We start from the raw sequence: 12,846 nt of genomic DNA on the forward strand, positions 1-12,846 counted from the left end.
ACACCCATTTATTGCCAGAATACAAGTTATAAATGTACATGATTCACTTATTGTGTACACACATACTCTCTCGTCATCTCTATCTCTCTGAGACATCTTTGAACTCATTCAACTTCGACATGAAAGAAGCTCAAGAACTTCATCTCCATATCATGAGTAAGTCATATTTTCATAAATTTATTACCAAAGAGCAAGAAGTTTCTATTTTGTAGTCTTTTAGAAGTTTTTTATTTTTATTTTTTAAAGACAGTCACAAAATGCTGTTAATTCTACAGTTTTAACTCTTTTCCCTCTAAACCACGAAGTACTTTATGCATAAGATTGTGCTAATTAAACTACAAAACTCTTGACCTTTCAATAGTCAAAGTTACAAGAGATAGAGAGAGATTTAATTTGATTTTGGTAGAGAAGTTTGTTTCTGTAATTCTGAACTTACTTCTGCTATGATAGTAACTAACAGATATTTTAAGAACTATCCAGCAGTAAAATAGTTGAACTTGAACATGATACATCACCTTTGAAGAAATCCTTATGTCTTAAAGAACAATATATGGTTATTTTCTCTTATATTGATGGAATTCTCTCAGGAAAAATCGCATTTCTGTAATAGAATATCTCTAGGATGTAATTATAGGTATATATATACTATGCATGCCTATAATCTATATTCATAGCGATGAAGGTGCCACCTATGCTAAGTGAAGAAGCATCCTAGGCAGGGAAGGAAGTATATTGAGGCCAAGGGGATCATGGCCCTGGCCCCAAGGATTTTTTTTTTGAACAATTTATATAGTTAAATTATTTTATAGTATATATAATTAAAACTTGAAGTTTAGCCTTCCAAAAATGATATCTAGATTCTGTTTGAATAAAACTTATTTTGTTGAAACTGAAAACTGAAAACTAAAAATACTATAACAAAATAATTTTTAAATGTATGAATAGTGCCGTGAGACCTATTTTTAATGAAAAAGTTGTTGAAAAATAGAATTTGTGAGTCCATAAACAGTGCACAGATGCATTGTTCACGGAAGAATAGTCAAAAGTTGCGGCTACTGTTCATGAACAGTAGCCGTAACTGCTCAAGTCCCACTGAAACGCAGCTTGGAAAAAAAATAAAATAAAATAAAAACGCAAACACAAAACTCAAAACGTGTATCCAAACCCCACCCTAATTCTCTCTTAAAAATTAAGTTGGCCCATAGAAAACCCAAAAATGCAAATTACCAAATATCTTACACTTAGGGCCATATCATAAAAAACCTTTTTAATTTTTTTTTTTTTTTTTTTTTGGATAGGTTAAAACTTAAAAGACCTTTTTAGTTAATAGATACCTAAATATATGTGGTGCTACAATATTGAAGCCTTCAATTAACTTAATTAAGTGTTGTTAACTTGTTAATAGACTACCAGTTCCTCCAGGTCTTTCAATCTACCTGCGAAACTGATTGAGACAAGGGCTCTCACCCCATATGTCTTCACTCTTTCTCTCCAAAATTAATTTTAAAAAGAAAATTTTATTTGGATCACTATTATGAATAATTTTTTTTTCTTGACTACAAAATGCTAAAACTTTGGGTTTGAAAATACATATATTGTTCTCTGTTTTATTTTTATTTTTTTTCCTAGTTGAATTACTAAATTTAGTTATGAGAATAAAAATTATAACTATATATGTTTGTATGTGCTAACTATATATGTTTGTATGTTTGGATCTTGATATTATAAAGAGAGCAGATAACAAATTATAATTTGAAAATTATCTGGTGAGTAAAATATAATATTAAGTATTTTCGATAAAGCCTAATTGAATGCACTATTTTTGTATCAAAATGATTGGTTTTTGCATTTTCTCAAAGAAATAATACTTTCCTCTTGTCATATATAGTCATCAATTTATCTTTCTTTTTTTTATTCTCAAAGTTTTCTATATAAATATATATATATATATATATTGGGTTTTCAAATTCTTTTTCCCTAACATTTTATATTTTTTAGATTTGGAATTAAGTGCCATATAGGATATGATAACGTAATATTATTTGTATAACTTCCATTATTAAACGTTGAAAAGAATAATCGTACTCTAGGCCCACAAAGATGATACATTGGTTCCATTCCTGCTGTGGGCAATTGGGCATCCATGGCTTGAAACTTATTATATGCATATAAGACCTCTCCTCTCTAACCATTATTAAGAAAAAACAAAATTAGAAACAGAAATCAAGAATTGTATGTCCTTTCTTTTCTGGTTAGAAAAAATAAAGTGTGTTATTAAAGCTTGAATGAAAGACCTTTTCAAAAACCAGATCATACACAAAATTGTAAAATTAGATACATTACATTAGATTCTCCAATTAAATTCAAACATTTACTTATTTTGACCAATAAGACATAAATAGTGTTATATTTTTGAGGGATATTATATTTTTTTTTTATATAGCCAAGTGTTTAAATTCAATTAGAAAGCCTAGTGTACTACACTTAAGATATTTTGTATATAAATTTGTGTAATTTACATTTCACATACTGGTCGATCTCACCTTTATGTGAGAGGGCATTCGTATACGTATGAATTTTTTAGAAGAGGGGATCAATTTTTTTTTTTTTTTTTTTTTTTTTTTTTTTATGTGGCTTAACAAAATAAACTAAAAATAAAGAATAATAAAAAAGATAACTTTTTTTAACACTTGCTAGCTAAACTCACGAAGATAGCTTTTTCCAACTATAATTGTCCTTTCAATGTGATCTTAGCAGCTCAGCTTGAAGCGAAAGAAGCAAACTCAACAACAGAGCATATGAATGTCACCAGCCAATCAACAATCACTCAGCCTAGAAATTATGGATGGTGGCTCCGAATAAGCATGTACACACTCTTTCTCCTCTCTGGCCAGTCAATATCAGTACTCTTGGGAAGATTATATTATGACAAAGGTGGAAAGAGCAAATGGTTGGGAACGGTTGTGCAACTCATAGGCTTCCCTGTCCTTCTTCCCTACTATTTCATCCCATCACTCAAAAATCTCAAAACAAACAGTACTACCAACACTATCCACTCTAAACCACCATCCACCTTGGTACATGTATCAGTCTATGTATCACTTGGTCTACTTCTTGTTGCAGATTGCTTCTTGTATTCAACTGGGCTAATGTACCTTCCTGTGTCTACTTACTCTCTCATTTGTGCATCACAGTTGGCCTTCAATGCTTTTTTCTCCTTCTTCCTTAACTCACAAAAGTTCACTCCTTTGATAGTCAATTCTCTAGTCCTTCTCACTATATCTTCCATCCTCCTAGTTTTTGAAACAGACCCTTCTTCAGACTCCTCCAAAGTTTCTAAAGGAAAGTATGTAATTGGGTTCATATGCACTATTGGTGCATCTGCTGGATATGGTTTGGTGCTTTCACTTACACAGGTTGTCTTCAAAAAGGTTTTTAAAAAGGAGACATTTACAGCGATCATGGACATGATAATCTACCAGTCTCTGGTTGCAACCTTAGGTGCTTTGGTGGGACTTTTTGCTAGTGGAGAGTGGAAAGGTTTAAAAACAGAGATGGAGGAGTTTGAACTAGGAAAAGTATCCTATATCATGACTTTGGTTTGGATAGCTTTAATGTGGGATGTTTTTGCTGTAGGTTGTGTAGGTTTGATTTTTGAGGTGTCTTCCTTATTCTCCAATGCCATAAGTGTTTTGGGTTTGCCTATTGTTCCAGTTCTAGCTGCGATCTTTTTCCATGACAAAATTGGTGGAATAAAGGTGATCTCCATGGTTTTGGCTATTTGGGGTTTTGTTTCGTATGTCTATCAGCAATACCTTGATGATCTCAAGTCCAAGCAGCATGAAGATAGAAATGCAAATGAAGGTTCCAATGCCTCCTCACTACAAGAGGTTGATGGATCATGAATAAGGTTTGCCTAGACTACAATAATGAATGCATAAGATAGGCTTAGATCAATGTAAGGCTAATTTTCTACCAAAGAAGATTTTCGAATCATTCTACTTGTATGGAATGGTTAATTAAGTAGTATTAGTCAAGCAAATAAACTAGTAAGACTTATCTCTACCATATCTCTCAATCTTCTTCCTTATTTATTGCGTAATTATTCACTTTGTAGTTTAGTGGTATTATCTAATCTGATTTATTAATAAAAAGAACTAGGATACAAATTCCCCTACCCACTTATTGTACCTATTATTAAAAAAATAAATAAATAAATAAAGGCAAACATGATTAAAATGATTTGGTGACACCATTCATATGATATAACCATTTCAAATATCATTAGAAAGAAAATGTTTTAAACGTGCAATAAGGTGTTAGTTATGGAATAAGACTGCACATTATACTATTATAGGTACTGGAAACCCATCACCAACCATGCAAGTTGCATGCAATCCATGTACCTGCTAAGTTTTCAAGTGTATAAACTCTCTCTCTCTCTCTCTCTCTCTCTCTCTCTCTCTCTCTCACAAATTTCGTTTCCCACATTTAAAAAGCTTAAGATCTTCAACAACACGTGCCTATCTAATTAGATCATGGGAGTTCTAGAGTAAATTAATTCTCATGTAGTCCTGTAATTGAAGCATATATTCAATTGAAGCAAATCAAGCAAACTATGAATTTTTAAGTGAAATTGGCAATTGCATTGATGATTTACATACAAAAAAGTTACTGCAAAATGGTATAATTTTGCCAAAATCCCAACATAGTTTAATGATATTCATCGTACTACCTACAAAAAGTAAAATAAAATGAAATCCATACAACTTAAAAACTCATACCAAGAAATATAAATCATTGAATTAAACCACATCTATCATGATATTGAATCACGTTTGTGATTGAGCCCATATTATTTTGCAATTGTTGAGAAGCTATAAATGTTTAAAATAATGCAATAACGTGTTAATTATGGAATAAGACCTTGCATCACTCGAGTTGGACAACCATTAAAGCCATAAATTGCAAGCAGTTCAGGTACATGCTTCAATTTATTTGTGCATAAAGGCTCTCTCTCTCTCTCTCTCTCTCTCTCTCTCTCTCTCTCTCTCTCTCTCTCTCTCTCTCTCTCTCTCTCTCTCCTTCAACATGGGGCATGCTCAAAATCTGCAACTCCAAGTCACGGGTAAGTCAAATTTCTGTGTCCAAAGATTAGAGAAGAAAAGCAGCTAACCTGTATATTCTTCTTTTCTTTTTTGTTCTTTTTGCTAAATATTCCAGTCCATCTGTATATTCTTTCTTTTTTCCCTTCTGTTTTTGTTCCCCTCCAAATTATAAAGAAGAAATATTAAAATCATTTTTGTACAAAAGCTTTTCGTAGATCTACCTATAGCAGTTGATGGATATGAATGAAAACTGTATAGCAGTGTTGTAACACACTAATCAACTCACAATGTAAGTAACGGTAAATTTTGTTGCACACAGCTTATCACACACTGCCATAGACACTCCATTGAGATCGTGAAATGTAAAATAGAATTTTTAAATTTTTAAACACAATTTCAGCCCTTGTTGCATGGTATATACGTACACACTGTGTACGATAGTCATTACCCGTTAAGAAATAATTTATACAGGAAGTGCAAACTCTATAGTCTCAACAGTAGGAAAGGCATTAGTAAGTGTCCTCTATGTGAGGAGCTGATGACACAATCCTGCTGTCATAGCTCATCTGGGGAGTTCTGAATTACATTCTAGAAACACAATGCTTACCAGGACGGTCTCACAATCATATTGGCATTCAAGATGCAAATTATCAAAGTTTTAAGTAACATAAACTATACCAAAAAATTAATAATAAAAAAGTAAAAATAGTTATTGGGGAGTTGTAGATCAAGAGAAAAAAAATCATCAGATAATTTTTTTCATAAAAGGTATATACTAATGTGTTTCTTTACTAACATAGAAATTTCGAAGTAATATTTAATCAATTTTAGTTTGAATATTCACTCTACATATAGATGTAGATGCTTATTATTAGTAGTTTAGCAATTAGTACTCTATTGCTTCAAAATCAGCATTTCTTTTCACAAGCCAGACTCATGCTTCATGCTTCTTAGTTAAAGCACATATAATTAGGGGGGCTGTGCATGGGTGGGCTGGTTTCGACTTTCGAGTATTTTTCAATCTAATTCTACTTTCTCAATTTGAGAAATATCTAACTCAGGACAACTTTAAAAACCAAACCAATTTGACCACAGGGATTGAGTTGGGTTGGACTCATTTTGTTATACCTAATAAACAAACAAAAAAAATGTTTTCATTGAATTATCTAAGACCATTATTATATAAATGATTTCAATTTACACAATTAGGAATAATATTTCAATTTTATCAAAACTAAGTCTCAAATACCAAAATAAATTCAACTAACATATATAAAATAAGTCCCAAAATCCAAATGAATTTTAAAAAAATAAACTTAAAATACGTATAGGTTTTATAAACTATTAATTGCATGAGTTTGGCCAAGTTACTTGGGTCAAATGTTTTGCCAAACCAAACCTGACCCAAACCAAGTTTTGAAAAAGTTTTAGAACACAACCCAATCTATCAACACATGAAAAAACCCACCCAAGGCATTGAGTTGAGTTGGTGCACATCCCTAACTAATAACTAGAGAGAGCAATAAAATGGGAACAGAGCCACATGAAATGTTATAAAATAGTTTATATTTTGTACATTATACATCACTAGTTTTGAATCTTTTGATAAAGATAAGGGAGCCAGAAAAGTACAAAACATAAAGAGTTAACAAAGAAAGCACAATACACTTCAGTGGAAGACCTTCAATTTTTCAGAATAAAAAGGACCCTATTAGTAGCATAGATTGAGTGTGTTTATTGATGCTGCTAAAAAATAATGCTTGTTGACAAACTAATTAGTTAGAAAGCAATACACATCAACATTAAAAAGGAATTCAAAAGATAGCAAAGTTTCTCCTCTAATAATCCCTTTACATGTTCTTACCAGTTCAAGAAGCTGAAGAAGCAAACACACCTGGTCATATCAATGCCACCAACCAATCAACAATCTCACAACCCAGAACCTTTATGCAGTGGCTCCGAATGACCATGTTTACACTCTTTGTCCTCTTTGGCCAGTCAGCAGCTATACTCTTGGGAAGATTCTACTATGACAAAGGTGGAAAGAGCAAATGGACAGCAACACTAGTGCAAATTGCAGGATTCCCAATCATCATTCCTTACTACTACATCTCTCCACCCGAAAAGCCTACTACAAACAGTATCCACAGGAATGAGCCCTCCACCTTAATCCTTGCTTTTATATATGTCTCTTTAGGTGTACTTCAGGCAGCAAACAGCATGATGTATTCAGTTGGGCTCTTGCACCTTCCAGTATCTACTTTTGCACTTATTTGCGCATCCCAGTTGACCTTCAATGCTTTCTTCTCCTTCCTTATAAATTCCCAGAAGTTTACTCCTTTTATAATCAATTCTCTAGTCCTTCTCACCATCTCCTCTGCCCTGCTGGTATTTCAAACCAATTCTACGAACCCCACCGGAAACTCTAATGTGAGTTATGAAATTGGACTCTTTTGCACTGTTGGTGCATCTGCTGGATTCGGATTGATGCTTTCCCTTACAGAGCTCTCCTTCCATAAGATTTTAAGAAGGGAAACATTTACAGTGATTTTGGAAATGATAATCTATCAGTCACTGGTAGCAACTTGTGCTACACTGGTGGGGCTCTTTGCTAGCGGAGAGTGGAAAGGTCTAAAGAGAGAGATGGACGAGTTTGAACTGGGGAAGTTTATTTATGTCAGTACTTTGATTTGGACAGCTATAGCTTGGCAGATTTTCAATATTGGCGCAGTAGGCTTGATACATGAAGTGTCTTCCCTGTTCTCCAATGTCATAAGTGTGTTGGGTTTGCCTGTTATTCCAGTTCTAGCCGTAATCTTCTTTCATGACAAAATGGATGGGGTAAAGGCGATTTCCATGGTGTTGGCTATTTGGGGCTTTATTTCATATTTCTATGAGCACTACCTTGATGATTCTGAGGCCAAGGCTGAAAGGAGAGATGTCAAGGAAGAAATTTCAATGCGTCCCCTGTTGAAAGAGGTTACTGACAAACAAGATGGGCTAAAGAATATTTATCAAAAAATTCCACTTTCCACAGAAACAAAATTTTATGAGGACTGAAGCTATTCCTCTGTCTTGATTCCTAGAATGGTTTACAAACTCATATTTCCAAACTTGTAGGTAAACCCCATGCCATTGTTTCTCCACATGAAGTGTAAGTCATGGTCTTGTTCATTCCATTTCCAAAAATATTTTCAGATTCCAGTAACTATAATTGGGCCATTTTTATTTTGTCTAAACTACTCATCCAATTTGGGTATCGCACTTGGTAGCAAGTCTTGTGCATATTGCCATGTTAGACCATCAATCTGGAAAATTAAAGGGGCCTAAACCCCTTCCCCACAAACCCCAACAGCAGAACCACCCCATTATTGTATAGAAGGGGTGAACATGAACAATGTCAAGGTGATGGGCAAGCTCAGGAGAAACTGCTGAGCTGTCCTGAGAACCCATGAATACAACATGAAAGAGAGGTTCTGTTCAGGGTCCTTCAAGGGCAAAAGGAAAGCCAGAATTGACAAATGAGATAGAACCAATGCAAAATATGTGGTAGCATATATGGCCAAAGGTAAAGCATAACACTAGAATATGAATTTTCAAGCCAAATTTAGGATAAAAATTTATTGAATTCTTCATCAGAAATTATAACTACTACAACATATAGCTATCACTGTGTTACATTCGTTTTAAGTAAAAGTGAGTCTTCTTCCAAGGTTGGGGCTTTTAAGACAAAAGCACAAAAAAAAAATATATATATATATGTGTGTGTGTGTGTGTGTGTGTGTGTGTGTGTGTGTGTATATATTTGACACTGTTTTCCCCATTATTTCACAATCTCAAGACTTGTTATTAATATGTGAAGCCTGTTGGTAGCCAAAAAATTATACCCCAGTCAAAGAATTTTGAGGGGAAAATGTTTGAATTGTTTATTGCAATTACAGATACTCAAATTTTGGCAGAGAAGCAATTTGACTATAAAATGCTGATTATAACTACCAACTAAAAAAAATACCCACAGATTTGTCAGGTTGATACAGAACTATGGTACGAAAAAAACAGCATTTTCAGATATCACAAGCCCACATATTGGATCTATGATGCTGAACCACATTACAGTTAAATTGCTTACCTATTGAGGTATCTTCCATTGTCAGGACATTAAAAAACGATATTGCTGATCAGTTCTCTCTCTCTCTAATACATGCTCAAATCAAAACCAACACAACAAATTTTACAAAAAAAATGAAATGACCCATATGATCTTAAAGAATTTAATGCCTTGTAAATACTCCTAAAAGTTCTCAAAAGATGTCAAGATGTACATACATGCAAATAACAAATGTAACAGTAGCTTTAAGTGGTGAGAGCACTTACTGGAGTAATTGTAACTTTCGAAACCCCTTTCTCCATTGTTAGAACTGAGGACTTGGATTGTGGCGTAGTTGAGGAAGAAGAAGAAGAAAGAATTGCTGTGAAGAGCGTTGATGGATTTGGGTTGGGCCCATTAGGTTAGGTGGGCGCATATATTCACTCAGATCTTGGTCCACTTGCATCTGGGCTCTCCATAAAGTGTCCGTTTGACACACAAAAAAAAATTCTGATTTTCTGAATACACACGTGATTAATGTAAAAGCGATGCCGTTTTGCACTTTTGCACTACTAACTAGAGTATGTTTTTAGAAATATGCTTTTAGATCTGGATTTTTATGCTTTTGTTATGTTTTCTGTGTTTTTTACAGTGAAAGTATATAGGTGGGTTACAGAAGCCTAAGGAAGTAAACCTTAGGTGGGTAGAGTGTCAACTTTTAAATCATAGGTAAATAACTTAAATTTTGGCCAAATAATAAATGGGTAAGTTGTAATTTACCCAAAAATAATTGAACAAAGAGAGACATCACTTAGGGTACTGAATGCTCCCTCTCTTCTTAGTCACCTAAGTTATTTGACATAGTGGACATAACACCCATAAACTCAAATTTTAATAATATTTAGTTTAAAGACTCAAAAGATTCAGAGAAAAATAAACAAAACTTGGAGTCTCTTATTTGAAAAACAAAATTAGATCAAATGTCTCCTACACATAATGGGGTTGCTAGGCCTACGCTGCCACCATTTTGATCAAAAGCAAAATACAAATTGATAATTTTGAACTCATGATTGTTCAAATAATGATAATTAAATTTATATACCTTTTTGTTTCGAAAATTACAAGTATAAAATCCAAAGACTTTGAACCTGTAAAGTCTTAAAAGAGAGTTTTGGAGATTTCATTTTTTTTCTCCAGAGTCTTTGGAGTCTCCTTTACACTGTGCAAAACTTTTCAATTTAGAAAATTATTTCTTATAGTACCTAATTTTCCACACCATTTTTTTTTTAAAGAACACTAAGATCGCCTATTGAAATGTATCAATTTTTCTTTTTAAATAGCAGTAACGGAGGTGATGTCATGGCAAGGTATGGTAAACTAGTTTCATCAATATAGAGGATCTTTTCAATAATTAGGCAAAGCAGAGGTGGTGTCATGGCAAAGTCCTAGGATTGTGCTACTTGTCTCAATATGTCTACCACACCAAACACCAAAAAACTGGGCCAAATTGTAACTATTTCCAGTGAAAAGTCTCACTTTTCAATCGCAAGTGGTACTTACTAACATGTCAGAATCATATTGTGAAGTTTTTAAGTTTTGCCTACAGACAAATGAAGCCAGAAAGACCCCAAATGAATTATGTTAAAAAAAAAAAAAAAGAAAAAAAAAAAGGGAAATGAAATGTGAATATGAACAGAAAGATATCCTAATGTTGTTCATTGCAAATAGAACATCTGCCAATCACAAAAATTGGCCTATTGTGATTGTATTTGCATTAGCTGCTTAAGTACTTCAACAAAATTTGCTCACCATAAAGCAATGTCTTGTTACTGTAGGTGGAGCTTAAAAAACGCCTTGTGGCTTGTTCTTTCGCTGATCGTGTCTTTTTCTCAAACTCAGGGACAGAAGCTAACGAAGCTGCTATCAAATTTGCAAGAAAGTTTCAAAGATTTTCACATCCTGATGAGAAACAGCTAGCAACACAATTCATTTCTTTTACAAACAGCTTCCATGGGAGAACTATGGGGGCCGTTGCTTTGACAAGCAAAGAGCATTACCGGTCACCCTTTGAGCCCGTCATGCCTGGACTCACATTCTTGGAGTATGGTAATATACAAGCTGCAACGGAACTGATTCAGTGTGGAAATACTGCTGCTGTATTTGTTGAACCTATCCAGGGTGAAGGTGGCATATATAGTGCAACAAAGGAATTTTTATATTCCTTGCGTAGAGCTTGTGATGATTTTGGTTCTCACCTGGTTTTCGAAGAGGTAAGCAACTGTTCATTTTGAAAAGATACTCTATTATAGATGCTAGTTTATGTGGTCCAAATCTCTTGTTTGAAAATCCAAATTAGATCAAATGTCTCCTAAACAGAATGGGGTTGCTACGCCTACACTGCCAACATTGTGATCAAAATAAAAATAAAATTTGATAATTCTAAACTTATGATTGTTCAAATAATGATAATTCAATTTATATACCTTTTTGTTTTGAAAATTTCAAATATAAAATCCAAAGACTTTGTACTTGTAAAGTCTTAGAAGAGAGTTTTGGAGATTTCGTTTTTTTTTTCTCCATAGTGTTTGAAATCTCCTTTGCGCTATGCAGAACTTTTCAATTTGGAAAATTGTTTCTTATAGTACCTAATTTCCCACACCATTTTTTTTTTTTAAGAACATTAAGATCGCCTATTGGAATGTATCAATTTTTCTTTTTAAAATAGAAAATGTAGCCACTAAGAGCTTTACATTGTGATCGTTGGCCATCAGGCATAAGCTGCAAAACCACACAAACCCTTCATATGCTCTCTCTCTCTCTCTCTCTCTCTCTCTCTCTCTCAACCTTTTAATTTACTTGCCATCTATTTTAACAACAATCATGCTTAAACATTGATAATTAAAAAAAAAAAAAATTTGTCATTCCAAATACCCTTTTCAAAAGACAGCTACTTATGATTGAGACCCATGTCAGTGAAGTAGTAGCATCCAGTACAGTAATGAGGAACTGGGTTCAAGCCTAACTCTAAATCAGGAAAAGCATAGCCATCCATAAATAATTCTATGAATTTAACAACACAAAAAGAGTAATCAAATGTAAGAAATAAAAAATTATATAGCTTGATAAACGGTATTTAATAATCACATGGTTAAATTATACTTTTGCGTGCCTTATTAACAGAGTTTTGAAGTTCTCAATACGCAAACCCAAAAAAAAAAAAAATAAAGAAAAAGGAAAATGCATGTAAGAATTTTGTGCGTTACATTTAGGGAATGAAAAAACTGTCATAGGTTTTGTTTTGTCATAGGTTTTGTTTTGTTAACTATATGTAGGCATGGTCCGCATGGATATATTTGCACTTTGAGATCACATTATGCACATAAATCCACTTACAAACCATGCACATTCATGAAATTAAGAACTGAATTCTCTTCGTCGATTAAGAGAAACAGGCACAAGAAAGAACAACAGCTGATGGTATTTCGATAATCAAGTGCCTCTACAGCACCAGAGTTTCTACAGCAATTGTCAAAACTCAAAACCCTAAATGATTGGATGCAACTGTAGCTGGCAGCTGATATAATATCCCTCCGGCCAATATACTCTGAAAATGGCTGAATGTTAGAGCAAAAAATGTAGTCGCTTAAGGCC

General features: G+C 33.6%; 2 protein-coding genes and 2 long non-coding RNA genes across 7 annotated transcripts in view; 2 read left to right on the forward strand and 2 right to left on the reverse strand.

The window, feature by feature from the left end:
- Window positions 1-12,846, forward strand: part of LOC126726409 (probable purine permease 10) — a 19,788-nt gene continuing 6,942 nt past the window's right edge. The window contains exons 1-2 of one of the 3 annotated variants that reach the window (XM_050431676.1): window positions 1-156; window positions 2,755-3,758. In XM_050431676.1, the coding sequence (XP_050287633.1) occupies window positions 33-156; window positions 2,755-3,758 (1,128 nt within the window). In that variant the 5' untranslated portion in view covers window positions 1-32. Of the gene's footprint in view, window positions 157-2,754; window positions 3,865-12,846 lie in introns of all 3 variants that reach the window. The other 2 variants (XM_050431675.1, XM_050431677.1) reach the window with 2 other exon arrangements.
- LOC126726413 (uncharacterized) overlaps window positions 6,813-12,846 on the reverse strand; it is a 16,563-nt gene continuing 10,529 nt past the window's right edge. Inside the window, exon 2 of the long non-coding RNA XR_007655851.1 lies at window positions 6,813-7,273. This is a non-coding gene — a long non-coding RNA (uncharacterized LOC126726413). The remainder of the gene's footprint in view (window positions 7,274-12,846) is intronic.
- Window positions 6,963-12,846, forward strand: part of LOC126726410 (purine permease 21-like) — a 24,194-nt gene continuing 18,310 nt past the window's right edge. For both annotated transcript variants that reach the window (XM_050431681.1, XM_050431680.1), the window contains exon 1: window positions 6,963-8,087. In XM_050431681.1, coding sequence (XP_050287638.1) covers window positions 6,963-8,087 — 1,125 coding nt within the window. The remainder of the gene's footprint in view (window positions 8,088-12,846) is intronic.
- On the reverse strand, window positions 8,533-9,817 carry LOC126726414 (uncharacterized). The gene is made up of 2 exons (XR_007655852.1): window positions 9,483-9,817; window positions 8,533-8,596 (listed from the first exon to the last, which is right to left on the reverse strand). It is a non-coding gene; the product is annotated as an uncharacterized LOC126726414 (long non-coding RNA).

This window comes from Quercus robur, chromosome 5 (assembly GCF_932294415.1).
Source record: "Quercus robur chromosome 5, dhQueRobu3.1, whole genome shotgun sequence".
NCBI classification, from domain to species: domain Eukaryota; kingdom Viridiplantae; phylum Streptophyta; class Magnoliopsida; order Fagales; family Fagaceae; genus Quercus; species Quercus robur.